Raw genomic sequence first — 21330 nt, forward strand, 5'->3', positions numbered from 1 at the left:
AAATACATTTTCTTAATAAACCATCAACATTTTCATTTTCAGAAGACAGTGGATTCATAAATGTTCGTTGCAAAACACTCATAACTTCATGAAATCAATGGCGTCATATTCGCCGTTTGAAAAAACAAAGTAGTGAGCATGATTTCCGAATTGCTTTTAAAACCAGGAAACTACATAGTCCTGCACTATATTGGTTTTTTCTATTAGTTAGGGTTTAGGGGGGGAAATCTGACATAGTCTTAAATTATTGTCTTCAATAAAGTAAATCTATTTTGCTGAAATTTAATGAGTTCTTGTGTTAAGAGCTTAAAAAAACACCCATGAGCCTTTGCACAAGTTTTATGTTATTGCTATAAATCACACTGAAATGTTGCGGTTCACCTTTCAGCATATCCCTACAGTGGTTTAGCAGAGATTTTACGCTGGATGCCTTTCCTGACACGACCCTGTATTTTATCCGGGCTGGAAACCGGCACCCAGACTTGGGCCCCGTTGTGGCTGCATAGTTAGGCAGTAGCACGTAGGGTCTTGCTCAAGGACCCACACTGGATGAAGCCAATTGTGCACCCTGGGAATCAAACCCTGATTTCCCGTGTGCCAGTCCTACACTTAACCAACTCAGCATGTATTTGTCTGTAGATATTTCAACTTAGTGAATATTTGAAATCGCTTCCTTCTGAAACCTGCCTCCAGTGGACATTTGGAAAACTGCAACATTTGGAATTATTTCAAGTTTAAAAAAGCAGTGTGGGATTTTGAATTAAACCTCATTTAGGAGAATGTTACTGTAATAGTATAAAATAACCTATTATATTTTGTTTGTTTCATGTAAAAGTAAACGAAATGTTTTATTCAGTTTAACTGCACATATTTATTTTGGAGTCATGCCGGTTCAGTGTGTTTTTAATTTGCTAATCATTAAGTTTGGCCATACTTCTCTCCGTTATTATTCTTTAAAAACTGAACCAAACCCATGCATTGGTCTTAACCTCTTCACGCTGTATGTTGCTAATTCACAATTTATTCCAGGACTCCACTAAATGTAGCATCACCTTGAATAGTATAAATACTGATAATATTTTTATTTTATATATCTGGAAAGAAACTCAGGCATGAAAGGGTTAAAGATCATGACAATGAGGAGTTAAGACTTTTACCCACTGACAGTTTGGTAAATATATTTTTAGCAAACTGTTCAAATAATTATGACACTGTGCATACTTTCAGCTTTAATGCTCAAACCAGATAGACTAGCACAAAACGCATAAAAGATGAATGACTATTTTTTTTTCCTCTTAACTTGTTCTGTCCAACAGCTGAGCAAACAGATTAGAGCTGAAGGGTTTTGGTGTTGGACAGCTTTTACTATCACAAAAAGAGGTTATATAGCTTCGAGAAACCAGGGTGTAGATTTGCATAAACCCCTTTTTGTTCTATTATTTTTTATTTATTTGTTACATTTAGTGTGTGTGGGGAGGGAGAGGAGAAGAATGTGAGGGGGGGTGGGGTGGAAGAGAGTAAAGGGAAGAGAGGTGAGAATGTGGGGGATACAAGCACTGATTTGAATAAGTTATTATTTTAAGCTGTAACAATTATACCAGATCTGCTGGAAAGACAAATATTACATCAAAGGTGAAATTCTGACACTAAGATGAGTGGAAACCATCTGTCCATCAATACACTGTGGGTTAGGACGAGGGATGAAGCAGACAGGGAGCAGTGTGGCAGTGTGCACGTGCATGTGGGGGTGGAGATACATGCATGCTGCCAAAGTGAACCGTGTGTTCATAAGGGGAACCAGATCCTACCCAGCCAGACCAGCCAGACCAGGAGAGGGGAGGAGAGCCCCCCCAGGCCAGGAACCTCCCCGGCACCGGACCCAGGCAGCCCGGGAGGGGTGAATTACTATTTGCATTATTTGTATATTTGTGGTTTCACAGTGCATACATGCATAAATCTTTTAATCCTTTTGGTCTTTGAAGTGAAGAAAGACTAAAAAAGGTTTCAAAAATGACTTAAAAAGGTAATTCAATCATTTCAAATAACTGCTTGCCCAAAGCCAATCACCTTTTTTCATGATATTTTTCTGACCTACTTTAAAAAAATGTTTTTTTAATAAACTTTTTGCTGCAGTATTCACAAATGTCACAGCTTACACACACCTGTCTATCATTGAATTTATATCGTATCAATGATCTACTAGATTGTAAAGGTTAAATTATGAGTGCTGCTTTAAAGAACATCTCAGGAAGATTTGGTGAGAATTGCTGGGGGTTCAACTTCTAACCAAGCTGCACACGCTTAAGCAAAACTCTGAACTACCACAGTGCCTTGTGTGGCTGCAGAGAAAAACATGTATGCATATAAATGCTCAGAAAACAACGGGAGAAGCTTTGTCATATGGATGTTCATACTTGAAAAATATAGAAGATATATATTAAAGCACTAAATACAGTTCTGATAGGAAAAAAAAATTAATTGAATAATTCATTGTGACAATATTTCCTGTCCTTTAGTGCAAAAAGGAAAAAAATGTGGGGGGAAATAAATTTAGAGTTGTGATATTGTTGTGATAAAGATGGAGTTTTTCTTTGTTTATTATGGTATTGAAAGACTATATTCATAAATTAAACTAATATTACTAGTATTTGTTGTGGCCAAATTAAGAAAAATAAAGCTGTGTTAATCAAATAATGATAGCATGCGATAAAAAACGTTTTGCTTCATATTAGAAGCCTCAAATATAGAATGTCAGAGACCATTTTTACATTATTTGTGCATGAACAAATAATTATAAATGCTTTAAAATAACTTTTTAACCTCTTGAGACCCGAGCTCTTGTTTGATGTGATTTCTTTTTATTTTGTAGTCACGGGGCCCCAAGTAATCAGAATCAACCACAGTGGTAATAATGTGGTGTCCTCCTATGTGGATGTCAGGTCTCAAGAGGTTCAGTGAAAAAGACTAAATCGCCAAAATCATTGACTCAGAAATCAGACTTGTGTTGTTTTCTTCATCTTCTATCCACGTTCCTCATCAGCTCTTGCAGCAGTGAAAACAGAAGCAAGTATCAAAGCAGATTTTCACAAAAACATTAGTGTAATAATTGCTCTTTCATCCTTTTGTGTGTGTTTTCTTTTAATTGTGTGCTGAATTTCTCATTTCTGGAGATGTTTGTCCATCAGATCCGCTCACATAAATATCTTCGTCAAAGTTTAATCTCTTCAAGTCTCCTCATGCCTGTCACAAAGCGGCAGCTCCACCATCACTCAACAACTCAAATCTCTGCCCATGTCGGTTAACAATTTCTGGAAGGAGTTCTCTGAAACAAACAAATATGGGGGCTATAAGTGATAGTCTGGCATGAATTGCATTTACCTGTCTCCACAATGTAAGCATTAACTTCTTCCTACAAGGTTCTTTCAGTGTCGCTGCTCGCCTGTTGGCCCTGATATTTAAAACCCCGATCTGATGTGACAACAGTTCAACTCTCAGGAGCCGCGTTCTCTCACAACTTACTCATGCAAGAGGAACAACAGCCCAGAATAAGACGACAAACCCTGAACACATTTACACATCTAAAGACTTCCTAAATGTATCCTCTACATCTGAAATAATTACATCCACAAAGATAAAACCTGCACTCATGCCTCTGAGACAGCATCCGTGCAAACAGGGAAGAGGGGCATGTGAGGGGACTTAAAATGCATCAAACTTCACACTTTAACACTTTCATGGTCTGGAACCTTCTGCAGTCACAGGCTACATTGTGATGAAATGTAAAGATGGGTACTTTCAAGACACATAACACACTTATCTCTGCAGTTTATTATTTTGTCTGCAAAATGACTTCCAAGATTCATCAGGACAAAGTGTGCATTTTCTCCATTGAGCACATTAATTAGTCGGGTTTTAAAGCACCATCTAATTAATGAGACCTAGAAAGAAACGCTACAAGTCGCCTTTTATTTCTACTCATTTCTTTAGAATTTAGTCATTTCAAACTGTTAAAATCAAACTCTCATCTTCAAACTCTGAATAATTTCATATTCCACATATGAAACTATAATAATAAATCTCCTTTCAGAAAGTCCTGCAGGCATGTCTTACCCAAGAAGCTGCACTATAGTGTCATGTGTGTGCACATGTCTCAGTGTGCACGTGTCTGTGTTTGTGAGACAATGCAGGCTGGTTGGGATTTTCTGCCGTCCCAGTCATTAGTTGAAGTCAACGGCAAAAGGGTGTGGACTTCTTTTTCTCTCCCTTTTTGTGTGCACATGTGTGGTTTGTGTGAGTGAGAAAAAAGCAGGTGTTTTTCTAAAAATTGATTTTTATGTTGATGCACATTTGACTGTGTGCATGCATATCATTATTATTGATTTACACATAAAACATGATTGCAGGCATCTTAGCCCCATACAGGATTTGAATTGAGACCTCACATTTTCCCCTTGCATCCTCTATTTCCCTGTGTGGAATCACAGATTGTTAACCTCGGTCTTAGGTGCTCCATTTAACAGGCTGATCATCAGCCTTTTAATAGCAATGTTAGTTTTACTTTATGGTTTCTAAGCATCAACTGTTATCACCAACTGCTCTTCAGGGTGCATCCAAACAAAACCAAAATCCATTTAGAGATCTGAATCAACCCACAGAGCATAATGATGGCTCTCATTAGATTTGAATCACCTGATAATTCACCAGATCATTAAAGGCTGGCTGAAAACATACATCAGCAAAGGGGGACAATTATCGGAGATGGGTGAGACACTAAAAAACCAAGATCCGAGTAAAGATTTTGCAGAATAGAAAGATGAGGACCAGATTCCCTCTGGATAGAGGGAGAACAGATGTTTTATGGAAGGATTATATGCAGTTTAATGACTTTATATTGAGAACAAGCTAAATACTTTAAATGGCTATTCATTCATTTTTCTTTTAGTAAAAGATCATTTTTAATTGATCAGTGCAATTTATCCCTTGGAGCAGGACATCACACCATACTGTTGCACGCTCATCATAAGGATGAAGGCTTTACTCAGATCAAGTCCTGGATGATGCTCGTCAAACTGTCCAGCATTTGGCATGAGATAGTAAGCATCCATAAGCAGCATTGCAATCCGGCCAAAAAGGGGGGGGATAAGCAGAAATAACTTACCCCGACAATGACTGTGTCGTCTCCTTGAAATACTGGAATAAACTTATCTCCGCGGATAATTTCAGACTGGTTCAGCGGGCGAAATCGACACAACACCTTGATGTTGCATTCAGCGTTGGAATCAGCCATGGTTTAGGATGAAGTAGTGAATGTAGCACCAGCAAATGCTCAGTGATTATAAGAAATACAAAATAAAAAGAAGGAGAATATACAAAGATAATAAAAAAATAGATGCAAATTTATAGTTCCGCTAGAACCATTTGGTCGCAAAAAATAAATTAATTAAAATATCCACACAAATGCAAAGCGAGACTGTTGAAGCACTTGAAAGAATGGATAACTACGAGTTTTTTAGGATGCAAAATCTTTACAGACATGTGAAACAAAAATTAAAAAATCAATTTGACGGTGTTTTCTTGTTTTAAATGTCCTCAAACAAAACGGAGCTGCAGAGAAGAGGGAGGCATAGTGAGACATGGAGATATTTAGAGTCCAAAGTGGTCCAGTCTGTGTGGATGGGTTGCGGGCTTCTCAGAGACATGCCTTGCATCACTGCCATCACTGCGCTCTCAATGGAAGGGGCGGAGCGTGGCGGATGAGAGACCAGCCACGCGCATCATCGCCACGGAGCTCGGCAGAGCATCGTGGAGCAGCGGCAGGAGGAAAACTCTGATTCTTATTTACCTCTGCGTTTGGCGGTCACGTGAACACTTTGCCTCATCGGAATGATTTTTTTTAAGTGGGATGGGGTTTTCATGGATGTGATAAAACAGTAGTAACTGATTACACACGAAGGACTAATCAATTGTTAATCTATTTGATAGTATATCTAAATTTTTCCTTCAAAAGATCATCAATGTCAGTTACCCTTGGTCGTAAAAATGTGTAAACGTTGCTACTTTTTTGTAACTTTGTCTATTTAAAGAGTAAATCTGTAAAAAATTAACTATTTTCCCCTTAACTATCTTTTAAGTCCCCAGAATTGAACAACATGGTTTGTACAATTTGTTTTATTTGACAGAGTGACTCATCACTGCAATCGACCATCTCTGGTCCATTGATCAACTACTTCAACTTGCCTCTTTGGCGCCATCGTGTGACATTTTCTTGAAATGCAACGTGATCAAAACTAACCAACTACCCCTGGCTGCAGCCTATGTTGACCCATTCTGCAGGCTGCAGCCAGGGCTTACTCAAACTAACGGCAAAGGGATATATTAATGATTAGGAATAAAACAACAAACCATTGGAAAAACACGAAGCTGTTTTATTTATTTATTTATTTCTGAAAGAAAGAAAGAAAGAAAGAAAGAAAGAAAGAAAGAAAGAAAGAAAGAAAGAAAGAAAGAAAGAAAGAAAGAAAGGAAAAGAAAATAGAGCCCATTATTATGGTTTCAGGCGTTAAAACGCATGACGTCATCAGAATTGCTTGTTTTGGGTACATTGATGGGCCTCTTGTCAGTGGAACACAGTAAGGTTTACACGGCACCGCCCACAACGGCAGTGAGATGAGAAAAATCAAGCGCACCCTCCATCACATCAAGCTAGCGATAAGTCTTCAACGCTCCCACAGTGGATACTGCTGGCTCATCGTTCATTAGCTCTTTAGTCTGTGCACAGTTTACTAATTTTAAGAACTTTAAATATATTTATTGGCACTCGGTTGACGTTTGTATTTTGTGTTGACAATGGCTGATCCAAAATACGCAAACCTACCTGGAATTGTAAGTTGCTAAAGTTAGCAGCTGGACTATACCCAATCGCTATTCGGCAGTGCTAGCTTACAGTTATGCTAACTGTCATCGCATCGTATAATATTTGTTTTTTCTCTATAGGTTTTGTCTGTGTTTCTAAAGTAAAGTCAATAAATGAGTGTGTGTTTTTAGTTAGATTAATTGTGCATTTTAGGTTTTTAGCCACATCAGACTTGGCTAATTCGTGATCCTCGGACTCGAGTGTCAGGGCGTTGGTCAGCCAACCAGCATCATATTGAACAAACTTAATCTTATCTTAGTTTATAATGTTGTCATTCTAGGCATTTAACGAGCCGGACGTTTATGAGACAGGTGACCTTCCGGAAGATGACCAGGCTCAATTTGAGTCGGTAAGTCAGTGCACCTTTTTTGAATGAACTGATAGCTTCGCTCATTTCTAGCTTGCTAACAAGCTAACTACCAATCATAAAAAGAGGCATGCATTATTGTAGTTAGCAGATGTGGAAGGTAAACAATTATTCAATGTTGTGATTTCTGAATACAGAATCGTAGATCACAATTTTATAAAACGTATTTTTAAACAATTTAAGCTCCCCCTTTAATAGAAGTCTACTTTGCTGATTGCTGTACTGTGTTAGCTCAGTTAAAACCATTTACTGCTTTTTTATGTTATTATATGCGTAATGTTGTGATATAAATTGACCTACCCAATATTCTTAAACTATTCATGTCATTCATGTACCTGCTGTATTTATTTCCCAGAATGCATGTCTGCACGAATACAACGAGAAACAGGAAACAGTCATGTAGAGTGGATAATCAGCCTTTAGAAACACATAAAGTTTTGATCACATAGTCTGTAGACAGATTCACAAACCAGACTTTCTGTTCATTTAATGGTGGAGATCTTATGACTAAAACAAAAAAAATGTTCCCAGTGGGTTTGCAGGAATTTTTTTTATCTTGTATAACTCTGTTTGGAAGTAACAAGTGATGTTCCTTTGTTAGTTTAAACCAGGGTTCACCAACCTTTTTGAGACCGAGGGCTATTTCATGGGCACCAAGTGGTATGAAGGGCGCCACTAAAAACCTCCTAGCCCCCCCCCAAAAAAAAAAACAACACAATTGAAGGACTTCCTTTTGTGTGCCCTATTTTTATTTGCTCATTTTACACACAAAAACATGCATGAATTTTCTAGACTCGTATTACAGGGGGGGGGGGGGGGGGGGGGGGGGGGTCAAACTAAGTTGCAGAGGGAGCCTAATTTCAAAACAGATTTTAGGTTGCAGCCGAACAAGATAAATATTTATTGAACACACTAAAGCTAAACTTTTAAACCTTTAAAACTTTAACTTAATTTTAACTTTTTAAACATAAATGTAAATAGAAACAGACAGGAATGTAAATCCTCACATTAATGGATTACTCAACCACCTCAACCTATTCTCAAAATCTTTACATTACATGAATCATAAGAATGTCCAGAAATTGTGTAATTTATTTGATCTATTTAAACTTTTGTAATAGACCCTTACTTTTAGTGATTATTTTTTAAGTTATATTTGTTTACATATTTGGGTTTTCTTTGTCTTCCTTTATCTCAAAATTGATATTTTTGTCATTGACAGACATGCCGTGGTTGTTTGTTTATGTTTGTTGCTTCAAAAAAAAAAAAAAAGATTTTTTTTGGGTGCATTCCCTGCGGGCGCCACAAGGGGTGCTCGCGGGCGCACTGGCGCCCGCGGGCACAGGGTTGGTGACCCCTGGTTTAAACTATAAGAAGGGTCGACAGACCAGCAAAGTGAGTCCTAACCTTTCGTCCTTGTTTCCATATTAATTCCTCCATTGTTTTGACTCTTCCCCTCCCCATGTTGGAGCGTAGTGTGTACAAGTAAGACGGTATCCATATTTTTCCTCAGAGATCATTGTCATGCATGCTCTCTTCCTATTTGTAATCTTGAATTTGCTTTTCTGCATCTATTAATTGGGGTGAGGATTATCTTAATGGTGTTGCCCCTTTCGTTTCCTCATTTACATTTACTATAATCATGTCAAAACGCGGGAAATTTGGGGTTTAAGTAAGAATAATTGTCTTAATATGTAAAAGATCTGACATATTTACAGTTTGAAATATCATCTTCATAAATAATTGTTGTGCGCCCTTCCCACTTCATCTTCTTCATAATGCAAATTAGAAATGAGCTCCGGCTATGATACCTGGCCTTTGTATGTTCTAAAGGCCTGACTTTTTTTATAGCTTCATGAATTGTTTCTATTTTTGCATTTGCCTGCTATTATTATTTAGTTATTTTTATTTATTTCTTTTTTAGCTACCCTATTTACATCTTTGAAGAAAGCAACACATTAGTTTCTGTCCAAAACAGAATCAAATGAGCCACGTATGAGACCATCATAACTGTTTGCATACTTTCATCTACTTTACAAAAACAAGAACAAAACTTATGCATCTTTACTTTTGGATCATACATTTATTTATTTTCTTTTTGACATCTTTCTAAAGATGTCAAAAAAAATGTGTTGTTCTAAAATTAAAAATTTACCAGTAAAAAAAAAAAATTGCTGTTGAGTTTAAGACTTTTAAGCTCAGTGCATTCAAACTTGTCCTAAATTAATCATATTTTAATTCTTTCACAACAGTCATTTACGTTTTCTGTTTGACATACTTTTTCTAATCCAGATGAATAATGTAAAAACTGTTTACTAGAAGAAAAGAGTACAGAGGAAAGCTCTCTAATCAGTCGTAGCTGTGGGTAGAGAATGTCTGGAGGTGTCTTGACCCTCAGAACACTGCTTTCTTTCTGATCTTTTCCAACCCTGGGCCAAGCGTTGGTGTGGTGTGCATGGCATGTGATAACCACATTAATCTGTGTTGTCTTTCTCTCCCCTCCTACTTTTCTCTCTCCCTTTTCTCTTTAATTTTCTTTGGAAACCCAAGGAGCTGGTAAGAGCCTAGCTACCCCCTCGCTTCCCCACACCCTACTACCCACGACGCTGAACTTGGCTTCGATTCACAGCTTCCGATTCGCGGGGGCACTAAAGGAACATTCCACTGCATTTTGCACACTGAGATCCCCTTAGACCAGGTCCTGTTCCAAAACCACACGACCTGGACTGCTCAAACCTGAATTAAATTATGCATTAGATACTATAGAACACATTAAACACAGTTTCTGATTTGTGAAACCTTCCAAGCAGGAAAGCCAAAAAAATATAAACATAAACCTATCATAAAGTAAACGTGACCAAACCAACTTGTAACATAACTTCTCTCTTTTTGGACCCTGACATTTTAATGCTCATCTCTTCCCATTTCAGTTTCACTCAACTCTTACTTTGTTGTTCATTTATCTTCTCTCCCTTCGTATCTCTCCCTTCCTCATTTTGAGAAATCAAATAAAGGTTTCAACTTGCTGCTCGGAAGGTTTCCCAAATCAGAAACTGTGTTTAATGTGTTCTTTATAATCTAAATCATAATTGAATCCAGGTTTGAGCAGTCCAGGTTGTGTGGTTTTGGAACAGGACCTGGTCTAAGGTGATCTTAGTGCGAAAAATGCAGTGAAATGTTCCTTTAGTGCCCCCGCGAATCGGAAGCCAACTTCAGTGTCGTCTACTACCCTCCCTTGATGTTTGTGAATTCATTGTTTGTGAGCAACTTCCTGTAGCAGCTGTGTGTGTCATTCACTCCTGTCATCATTTATTTGTATGTGTCTTACTTCTAGAATCTAGTTCCCCACTGATTGATCTCTAGATCATTTTGATGATTTAAATGTAACCATCCATTCATTTGAGATCTGTCCTTTAGAGAAGAATAAGGTGGTCTTTGGCTGTGCTTTTGATTTTTTTTGTTTTTTCTGTTGTTTGAACTTATTGAGTTATGATGAAGGTACATTTTGTTTTCTTTAATGAGACTCTGCAAATGGTGCTTTATATATAAAACGATCCTGGCTGTAAAGTATTAATCTGTTTCCTCTTGCCTTCTTTGGAAACAAATGTCCATCCATGCATGAGGGGTTTGCAAAGGTGTATGATTTGTATCTGCAGTTGCTTTGAATGTCAGTGGGAATCATCCGTGATGATGTGTAATTTACTGTGTTCAAGATCTATCAGAATCCTTATTTGGGGCATGAATTATGCACGTTTAAAAAAAAAAATGTTTTTCACATGACGTTTGCATAGATTTGACATCTCAGTTCTCAGTGTTGTGGTCTGGTGTGCCTTTCTCCATCTGTCACCTTTGGGATGATTGTTTATGGATCTTTACGTGATCTTTTCCATCACAGGAGGAGCTCTGCAGTGACAGCGTTGAGAGGATTGTGGTTAACCCCAATGCAGCCTATGACAAGTTCAAGGACAAGCATGTCAACACCAAAGGACTTGGTGAGTGTGTACATTTAAACATGGATATATTTCTGGGTTCTATTTGGCTTTTATTACAGCAGAAGATACTACAATAAGTGGTATTGTGTGGGTTCTGTATGCTCAGAACCCACAAAAATCATGAAACTAGGAACAAGCGTTTGTGTAAAGCAGCTTAAAATAGCTTTAACCCCTTCATGCCTATTGATGCAAATATACATCAAACAACGTTGGCTCCAAAATGACCTTCATTTAGCACCTATTTGAATGCAAAAACATTAGAAAAGTCTTTTTTTCTTTATAGCTGGAAATAAAATCAAAGAGTTGAAATCATTGGCGTTGCTAAAATACATATAAAAAATAAATATGTTATTAAAAATATGATATATTGAAGAAATTGCAAAATATTCCTTTATATATCAAATATCTCGAGTTTTTCTTCTATCAATTTTCACTTGGTGCATTGAGATCAATTCAGGTTTTTCGTTTGAAACAAAACAAATCTGTTATTGCCACAAAAAAAACTTAAAATATGTTTTGTTTTTTTACAGACTTCTCAGACAGAATCAGCAAAAGCAGAAGAGTGGGCTATGAGTCTGGAAACTTTGAAATTGTGAGTCCTTCCTGTTAGGAAACAAGTCTGAATCTTTCCTTTTCTTGTTTTAAACGTTGTAAGTATTCCTTTTGGGAGTACCAAGCGGATCTTTCTGTTTAGCGCACCTTCTTCATCATTGTTGAGGATAGAGACATGACTGTAACAGGATGGCAGTTCTGCTGCACAGCGTCAGAACTAGACCGTCTTTGAGGTCATCTCTGCCCTGTCCTGGTTGTTTAGCTTGGCGAGGGCTGTGGGGTGAAGGAGACGCCACAACAGAAGTATCAGCGTTTGGTGAACGAGATCCAGGAACTCACCCAGGAGGTGGATGCCATCCAGGTGACTTTGCTAGCAAGGCTCACACACACACACACACACACACACACACACACACACCCACACACACACACACACACACAAACATACCAGCTCTACTGTGTGTAGAAGAAGTTTGATTTTATTGAATATAATCTGTTTTTCAACCAAATGTCATTAAAGAAAATCTAACATTTCTTCTTTAAATATTTAACCCAACATGGCTTTGGTTTTTCAGCTGTTTCTTCAAAAATGATATTAAAAAAAAAAAGATTCCTTTCTCCGTTTGAGTGGGGCTGATTTCTTTCCACGTAGGTATCAGGTGCTCGAGCTGTTTGTGTTCTTCTGCCTCCAGGCTGCCGCCACGGAAAGTAGCGCAGAGGAGCGCCTCACGCCAGTAGTTCTTGCACAGCAGGCGGCTCAGCTTAAACAACAGCTGGTGTCTGCCCATCTTGACACATTGCTGGGACCACAGGCACACATCAACCTAGCTGATCCAGATGGAGCTCTTGCTAGGTGAGATGAGAACATCCTGTTTGCCTAGAATAGTGAAGTGCATGGATTCCTGTGGTTGTGTGTCAGAAGCTCATCTTCATGCATCTGTTGAAAACAACACTACCCACTGATTTGTGTTGGAGAAAGTCCTCATCATCTTGACATTATATTGTCAGACATTGACCTTTCTGTAAAAAGGGCATAGATCCAAAACAAACAAGCCTGAAAATAGTTTAAACTAACCAAGTAAGGCCAGTTTCATGCTGAGGATTTATTGATCACAAATCAAAACGCTTCATCTCAATTTGTTCACATTTGTGAGGTCAGATTCATGAAACTCTAAATCTATAATGCACCTCCTTGAACTGTTGTCCTGGAAATTGAGTCTAACCATAGAAATTGAAAAAATGTTGGAAAAAAAGAACTGCACGTATATTTGTTAAAATGAAGGTTTTTGGCATCAAAATGAATTACTTACGTCTTCAAGCCCCCTAGTGGCCAGTCTGTGAACTGTCAGGCTCCAGTTTAAAAGATATTTCCTTCTTTAAGTCCTACAATTTCAAGATGCTCATATTCAGTCTGTCTTCTTATGAAACGCCAAATAAAAAAACCCAACAGATGGGACTGCGATCTGCATGACGCTCCTTTTGTTTTCTGCCTTCCTTCTCTTTCAGACGTCTGCTCACTCAGCTGGAAGTGGCGAAAGGCCCGCATGGCAGCACCGCAGGAGACGGCAAAGCTGCTGCTTCGGCAAAAGCTCCAGACGGAGTGGTGCTCTACGAGTTACACAGCAGACCGGAGCAGGAGAAATTCAATCAATCTGCCAAGGTGACTTGGAAATGAGGTTGGAGATGAGAGAGCGCAAGTGGTGGGATGGCAGCAGTCACAGCTGAGCCAATGTTTCGGTTGTCTGAACTCCTGGACGTGCCGTTCCATTTCTAAAAAACAGGAAATGTTCAAATGTTTGCTGGCAGTCACAAGAAAAGATGGAAGGTGTTTTTGTGTGTCTTGTGGGATTCTCTGCCAGCCTTACGCTGTCCTGTTCCATCCGTAGATGACAGACTTGGAGAAGCGCCTGGCTGAGTTGGAGATTGCTGTTGGCTCAGGATCAAACAAGCAGGTACCTACAGATTCTCACACTTTCATTACAAACATGTCCTCTTGGATATTTCCCACGCTCATTTGAGCTTAATATCTCCTAAACACTAGATTAGGGTAAAAAAAACCTTGGTTAAGGAAAAGCTGAGCAGTTTGTACCTTTTTAAGAGAACATTGGCAGAGTCTCTAAATAATTGGATAAAAATTGAATATTAGAAGTAGACAATTATTAGTAGTATTCTAAAACAACAAAAAAATGTGAAAAGGGTTACTATTAGCAGAAAGAATTTAGACAAATCTGTTATTTTGAAATTTCTTTACAAGATTATTGGAATTTCTGAAGCATTAATAAAAAAAATCAGAAAATCATTCATATTAGATAAAAAAAAGACAGAATGTGTCCTTTTGCTAGATGGTATTTTGTAAATATTTTTGGGTGTGAGACTTAAGAAGTTTCTGATGTGTGGAAAAAAGCAGTTTAAAATTAAAAACTGCAATTTTCTGTTACTCTGCTTTAAAATAATGGATGGATGGATGGAAAGAAATTGCTTTGTTTCCAAAAACAGATGATATAAATGTTTTTTTTTCCGTTTGAGAATTCACAACAGTTAATAATTAAAAAAGTAAAGTGGTAGATTTTTATGTTAGTAGTTTTCATTATTTGTCATCTTTTCTGTGTTTCTCTAAATCCAGAAGAATCTTTTTGCCCATGTTGCCGTATAGATCGGAACAAAAGGAAATTCAAACATTTATTATAGGGTTATGAAACCTCTGCTAATATTCTATTGTGTGTTTGGACATCATAGGGACCTCTGAATGCTGGTCTGCAAGGAGTCAATTTGATGGTAAAAAGTCCCAAAACAGTTTTATGAACTAAGTTAACAAATCTGCAATCTGCTGGTTTGAACTTTGAAACTGTAACCGCAGCTGAAGTTTTTATTTTTTGCCTTAGGACACTATAGAGATCCTGCAGGCCAAAGTCAGCGCTCTGGACTCTGCCACTCTGGATCAAGTGGAGGCAAGACTGCAGGTAAAGTCCACCTCCACAGCACACGCCTCAGGGACAAAAGAGCCTTATGAACAAAAAGATCTGTTCAATGTTCATTCCAAAGCTCAATGTCTTGTGTTTTTGCTTCAAAAAGAACAAGTTTGTCGTACCAGAGTAAAGAAACCCCCACCAAAGGTTGTTTTGCATATTGAGAGTTCCTGCACATCGATTCCCTGTGAATGAGAAGGTTGTCTTAAAATAAAAAAATAAAAATGGCCTCCATTGTGAATAACAAGATGCTGACTTCTCACAGTTCCTCACATTGTTGTGGAGAACGGCAACACCTTCAATAAACACAGAATATAATCCTACCGACGTCCAATCAGTGAGCAGGTTCTGCTGTTGTTGCTTCTCAGGTGTTTTCCTGTTGTCTTGTTGCATTTCATCGCGCTTGTCTCTGCCTTCCAGAGTGTTCTTGGGAAAATGAACGAGATAGCGAAACACAAAGCAGCAATTGAAGATGCTGAAACACAAAACAAGGTCAGAGTTGCTTTCTCTGTGCTGAATTTGACAAAAAGGAACTCCCTCTGAAGAGTAAAGCTATTTCCATGGCCAATGGCAGGAATCCTGACGGGTTGTCTGTGTTTCAGGTGTCGCAGTTGTATGATGTGGTTCAGAAGTGGGACGCTGTCTCCACCTCCATACCACAGGTGGTGCAGAGGCTGGTGGCTGTGAAGGAGCTGCATGAACAAGGTCAAAGTCTGATGCCTTCTATTTACATTCAGGGATTTTCCCTCGCATATCAGGAAACTAAATCACTGAAACTAAAAAGCTCTTTTGAGAAAACACAACATTTCTGCCCATTTTCCAGGAGTTAGAGCAATACAAAGGTTCTCAATGAGAGTTGAAGGAGGAATTATTTTTATACATTTTGGATGTTCCATCAGAAAAATGGGATGTTACCATTGAATTTGATCTGAAAAAAATGTTATAACAAGATTGAGGCAAATCTCTTAACATTAAGGAAATGAACCAAACTGCATTGATGCCCTAAGAAGTGAAAGAAGTCGTCATCAGTTCTTTCTCTGCTGCCATTTCATCAAATGTCCAGTTTGGTTTACCAAATCCATTGTTTCAATACGAAAGACGATTCTGACAGTTCTATTAGGTAGTCGGGGTCCATGTTCCTGCTGATTTTCACTCTTTGACTGAAGTCATTTTCCCTTCATTCTTTGTTGTTTTCCTCACAGCCATGCAGTTCGGCCAGCTGCTGACCCACCTGGACACCACTCAGCACATGATCAACAACTCTCTGAAAGACAACAGCACTCTGTTAACACAGGTAGGAGCTGGACCACACACCAGCACCTACAGGCATTCTGGAACAAGGTTCACACAGGAACCGTGTGTGGAAAGATTTATATTCATCTAGATTTAAAAAACTAAAAGAAAGTAGGACCAACCCTCTCAGATTAAAACAAAAAAATGGAAACAAGGAGGCCAGCATGAATATAAACTATGGATTAGTATTTAGGCACAAACTAAATGTACAGGGTATCAGTTTTGTAAACCTTGTTTTAAAAACACAATCCAGCTTATTTGGCATTTATGTGGTTAATTGAATTCTTTAGTTTTTGTAACAAATGCCTGATTGTTCAGCTAAAGTGTTCAAGTTTCTCCCACAAAGTCGGATGAGACGAATCAAACGCATCATTCGCCTTAAACCTTTACGGCTCAAGTGTTCCTGACAGAAATACAAGGATATAAATATAGAACAAACATCGCAGACCCTCAACAGAGCAAAACAAATTACTGATAAATCATTTAGAAACAAAAGTTTACAGCGGGGGAAAAAACATTTTTACTCTTTAATGTATTATAGCTTTAATGAGATTCTTAATATTTTATTAATTTCTAAAATGTGGTTGTTTTTTTAACTCTAGCTTTAAAATGTTTTACTTGTCTTTTGTTAAAGTCTCACCCCATCATCTTTTTATCTATTTTAAAAGCGTTCCCAGTGGTCTTTTAGTGATGCTTGTGTTGTTTTTAGCCAAAATCAAAAAGCCTGTCATTTTCTAGGACGTAGTTTATGCAGAGCGGCAAAAGTTCATCAGAAATTCTGCTCTGAGTTGTGGGCGGGACTGTTGGGGCAGAGTAAGCCCCCTCGACTTCCTATCATCCATTTGTTTACACTGTCTCCCACTATCCTACAGCCCCTTAAAACCCTGAACTAACATTACTGGTGCAACAAAGGTGGTGAGCGATATTGGAGCTATCCAGCTGTACAGTTTTGGTCCAGATTCCAGCGCAGACGAATAAAACAAAGACGTTCATGGATCTATTTGTCTGCAAGTGGATGCATCAGAATGGAGAGGAGCAGGGAGTTTGTGACTCATCCAGTGTATTTTCTGTCACAACTACAATCTTTTTCAAACAGCAATTTTTTTCTCTGCTCATGATTCTTTACAATTTCTGTGACGAAAAATAATTTCAAGCTTAATTTTCTTTATATATGTCCTCTATCATTAAAAAAAATGTTACAAGAACATGTTTAAAACACCAAAAAACCTTTTTTTTTTCTTGATCAGAGTGGGTCTTAAAGTGTTCATTCTAGGTTATCCTTTTACCTCTTAAGACCTGGTGTCCACATGTGGACATCACATTTTGGGTTAGATTCAGTAGTTAACTCTGCTTAACTACGTGTGTAAAGCGCAGTTAAATATTAACTCAAATATTAGCTTGGTTATTAGGAGGTTAAAAATTAGTTATTTAAGCAGAAATCTAAGTGTTATTAACTGTATTTATTTCCAACACTGGTGTTTTCTACTGTTTGATTTTTGTTGAATTATATCAAGTGTGTATCATTTTCTGTGTTCTTTAAAAATCCCAGCTGCTTCTATGGCTGCTCTTTTTTTCTTAACTTTACAGGCTAAACTTTGACTAATCAGTATATTAATATTGATCAAGAAGCGCTTATGGGAAAGGCTTGATTGCACAGCAACCAGAAGCAGACTTCTGTCATGTTCTGAGTTTGACGCAGGAATCATTTGATACGTTGTTTTTTTTTTTGGAGGGGTTTCCCCCCCGATGCAGCTCCAGATCTCACTTGTCCTGCTTGTCCGTCTTCTCTTCCAGGTTCAGAAGACGATGAAGGAAAACCTGGTGGCTATTGAAGAGAACTTTGCAGCACTAGATCAGAGAATGAAGAAGCTTTCTAAATAATGTGTGGCTCAGCCCAAAACCCCAGAATCCATGGACAATAAATAAAGCATTGATTTGCGAGCACTGGGAGGGAGGAGGAGGAGAAGTGGACCATCAAAGATGGAAAAATGTTAAGACCACCAAATGTTCCCCTAATGTACTCTCATTTCTATTCACCTGCTTCAACTTCATATATAAAAATCAGTTTTCTTTAACCAAACCCAGCACGCCACTGGTTGAAGCCGCCTATTGGGTTTACTCAGTTTTAGAGTGCATTGTTTTTAATATTCTGATCTGCTGGATTTGTACTGTAAAGTGGACACATTAAAACACTCAGCATTGTTTTTTCTCTGAAAAAGACTGTCCATCAGGTTGAGTTAGCAAACCAGTCAGTGAGGTTGACGTGTCATGGAAGGAAAGCTTGTAAATACTGTATGCTTGTGTACGGAAACATTTCTTCACACTTGTTTGCTTGTAATTATATAATGACCTAAAAACTCTAAATCAGCTTTTGCAATGCAATGTCTGCAACAATATGGTTAAGTTATGGTTACTGAGGCTGATAAATTCAAATGTAGTATAAATGACTCCTTTAGTTTTGGGGGATTTTGGATCTTCAGCAAAGCTGTTTGTAAAAAATCTGGTTTATGTGAAAAAACAAACTGACTTTCAATAAAAACCTAAAAATGAAAATTCATGACTGAAGAACAATTAGTGTACAGTTTAAGTATTGTGGAAAAAAAACGCTTCTGATTAAAAAACATTTTCTCCAAGCTGTCAAAATGACATCTCATTTTAAGTTGTCTTCGCCATCTATGACCGCTAGATGGCAGCATTGCACTAGAAAAACTGAACAGACCCACGTTGGACATGAAAGAAAGGTTACAATCTCATTTTCAGACAATTTTCCAACCTTTTTAAATGCTAAATTTTGATTCAGATTCCCAGGATTTTTCTGTACCAGTGGTTCCGTCTGGACACGTCCATCAAAAACACCACTCAACCCATTCTCATGCAGTTTTGTGAATAAGATAAAAAAACCTTTGTTTGATTAAATATTTACTGAGAGTGCAAGGAACTGAAGGAAACCCACGACGCACTGGATTATCATTCAAAATCAACACATTTAATCCCACACCTAGGATTCCAACCAGGAACCTTTGGACCAGGAACAGCGCTGATAACCCCATAAATACTGTTATAAAGGTTCAACTGGTAAACGTTAATGTAGACAATAACTAATGCATACAGCCTTCGAGTTAAAAAAATATATAGATATATATATTTATATGTTCAATTTTTTAAAAATAAACATCTTCCAAATTCAAAAAATTTTTTTTGATTTAAGTTTAGTCAGCAAACCCCTTTTAAATAGAATATTCTTATAAATAATCCTACAGTAATATATTTGTACGTTACAAAAAAAATAAACGATTCAGTGTGTTTGTATTTAAACCTGTCCAAAACCTTTCTGTAATTCAGTTTACAAGCTCATTACGGTCAAGATTAAACTTGAGGTCAAGTCTTAATGACAAAGGTCAACCAACAAGTGCAACAGAGGAAGGATCAGGTGTGTTGGATGACTCATCCTGACATCACCACTTTAGATTAAGTAATTCCCTGGCAAACAGCCTTTAGGAGATTAACAGTCTAAGCTGTAGGAAGTCAGAAAATCTCATTTATGACCATGTCTCCCTTCATTTTCATTTTTGGTGTAGCTGCTAATTTCATAATTAATTTTGATGAACTGATATATTCTTAAATAAAGTGAGTGGATCCCGTTTTGCTTCGCAGTTCACTTTAGAAATGTGCTGAATAGGGACTCCGGCTTTTCTCTTCTGTGTGGAGCGGCTGACAACTGGCCCGCTCAAACAAGAGGTATCAAATGTGAGTTCCAGGGAATTAGATCCAGAGCTCCAACTTGGACGGGAATTCCCCAGATGAGAAGAATACCATGCCATCGATCATGTTATACTCCATTTGTCCTTCTATTTTGGGAGCGCAGGATTAGGTCAGCCCTTCCCCATCTGTTCTAGCTAAATTATGAGACACAATTACAAACAGGGGAAGCTTGATGGGTTTGTAAAAACCTGTAAATTAAGAAAAAGCTGTAGTGAAGCTAAATAAATGAACTGATCATTTGAATCCATTTATGAAGGATTTTTGAAACAACTCTTCTGGACTCACGGGTGTAAATAAAGCTGCCAAAATGTGGAACGGTCACTTCCTGACAAAAGTCAATATTTAAGTCATCCATCGACACAAAGGAGATGAGCAGAAAGGTGCCGTTGTGAGTATAACTCTGCTTCTGCAGGAGAAAGCCAGAAGACGGGGAGACCTCGTCATTAGACTCACCTGTTCAGACAGGTGTTTAAAATTTTGAAGTGTTTTTAAAAAACATGTTTTTTCCATACTATTTCTTTTTCATCTCTGACAAAATGATGCAATCAAGCACTGATGGAGGTTTTTGATGATGATAAACATGCTGCAGAGGGAAGATAAAGCTTATCAAAGATAAATACCCCATGGGGGGAATTTTGGTGCAAAAAAAAAAATTCTAATTTATTTTCAAAATAAAACCCAAAGATATTTGTCCTCTTTAGTATTTATGTTTAATTTCTCACCAAAATGTGAGATGGGAGGCTAAAAATTAGAAGTTAATAAAAGCTCAAATTAAAAGCAGGAGGCATTCAATGGGAAAGGAAACTGTGCAGAGACTTTGCATCAGTTTGAGTCCAGGCAGGTGAGGAGTCTGTTGTGAGGCAAACGGCAGGGCAGAAGAGGCGGGCGGTCGTATACGCAAAGTAAACCAGGGTGAACAGCTCTCAGTTGCGGGGCAGAACGGGGCTTGTAGCAAATGAAAAGAGGGAAGACATAGAAGAAAGGATAACGACAGGTGAGGCTCTGAGGTAACTAGGTTCAAGTCGAACAAGATTGTCCACAAAGTCATCCCAAAGCCCTGAACACCATGGAGGTGTGATCCGTCAAATCTGAAGGCGATGCCACTGAGTGGACACAGGCTGCAAGTAAATATTGAACATCTTCTAAAAGACATAATAATAGGGGGAGGGACTCGATCTCCATGGTAATAAAATGGTGATGCGTTCACTGCTGCGGACCCATCGCTCCACAGCGGAGACGTGAACCATTTCTGTCATGGTGGGTGTTGGCCGGGCAGGTGAACCCACCAAACATCCATAAAAATGCTGCGGGTTTGTTTTTCATTCTGAATCTCTGGGACGTCAGGGCACGGACAGGCAAAAAGGGAAAGGGCAAGCCAGGCTACACAAACAAACAAGCAATAAAAAAAAAAAATTCTCCAGCACTGGCAAACAGCTGTATCAGAGAAGGACCCCGACAGATGGTGTGAGTGTGTGTGTGTGTGTG

The 21330-nt window shown here is 38.2% G+C and overlaps 2 protein-coding genes and 1 long non-coding RNA gene across 4 annotated transcripts in view; 1 reads left to right on the forward strand and 2 right to left on the reverse strand.

Moving 5' to 3' along the window:
* kif5ab (kinesin family member 5A, b) overlaps positions 1-5811 on the reverse strand; it is a 78513-nt gene extending 72702 nt beyond the window's left edge. For both annotated transcript variants that reach the window (XM_023954895.2, XM_078947091.1), the window contains exon 1: positions 5159-5811. In XM_023954895.2, the coding sequence (XP_023810663.1) occupies positions 5159-5287 (129 nt within the window). In that variant the 5' untranslated portion in view covers positions 5288-5811. The remainder of the gene's footprint in view (positions 1-5158) is intronic.
* An 837-nt stretch (positions 5812-6648) lies between these two features.
* dctn2 (dynactin 2 (p50)) lies at positions 6649-18636 on the forward strand. The gene is made up of 14 exons (XM_004068682.5): positions 6649-6882; positions 7194-7262; positions 11176-11272; positions 11803-11864; positions 12087-12185; positions 12517-12677; positions 13331-13484; positions 13711-13776; positions 14561-14599; positions 14707-14784; positions 15211-15282; positions 15393-15495; positions 15993-16084; positions 17878-18636. Exons 1-14 carry the CDS (start codon positions 6847-6849, stop codon positions 17962-17964), a joined length of 1215 nt encoding a protein of 404 aa, XP_004068730.1. The 5' UTR covers positions 6649-6846; the 3' UTR covers positions 17965-18636.
* LOC144992141 (uncharacterized) lies at positions 13507-13828 on the reverse strand. The gene is made up of 2 exons (XR_013655954.1): positions 13690-13828; positions 13507-13594 (listed from the first exon to the last, which is right to left on the reverse strand). It is a non-coding gene; the product is annotated as an uncharacterized LOC144992141 (long non-coding RNA).
* Positions 18637-21330: the final 2694 nt, after the last annotated feature.

This window comes from Oryzias latipes, chromosome 5 (genome assembly GCF_053564925.1).
Source record: "Oryzias latipes strain Hd-rR chromosome 5, Olatipes_Hd-rR_3.1".
NCBI lineage: Eukaryota > Metazoa > Chordata > Actinopteri > Beloniformes > Adrianichthyidae > Oryzias > Oryzias latipes.

What these genes read in the sequence shown, in the direction of transcription:
- dctn2 (XM_004068682.5), top strand. Translation starts at nt 6,847, where the DNA reads ATGGCTGATCCAAAATACGCAAACCTACCTGGAATT. An exon ending in TGTCAACACCAAAGGACTTG is followed by an intron (nt 11,273 to 11,802) that starts GTGAGTGTGTAC and finishes GTTTTTTTACAG; the next exon opens with ACTTCTCAGACAGAATCAGC. An exon ending in CCAGATGGAGCTCTTGCTAG is followed by an intron (nt 12,678 to 13,330) that starts GTGAGATGAGAA and finishes CTTCTCTTTCAG; the next exon opens with ACGTCTGCTCACTCAGCTGG.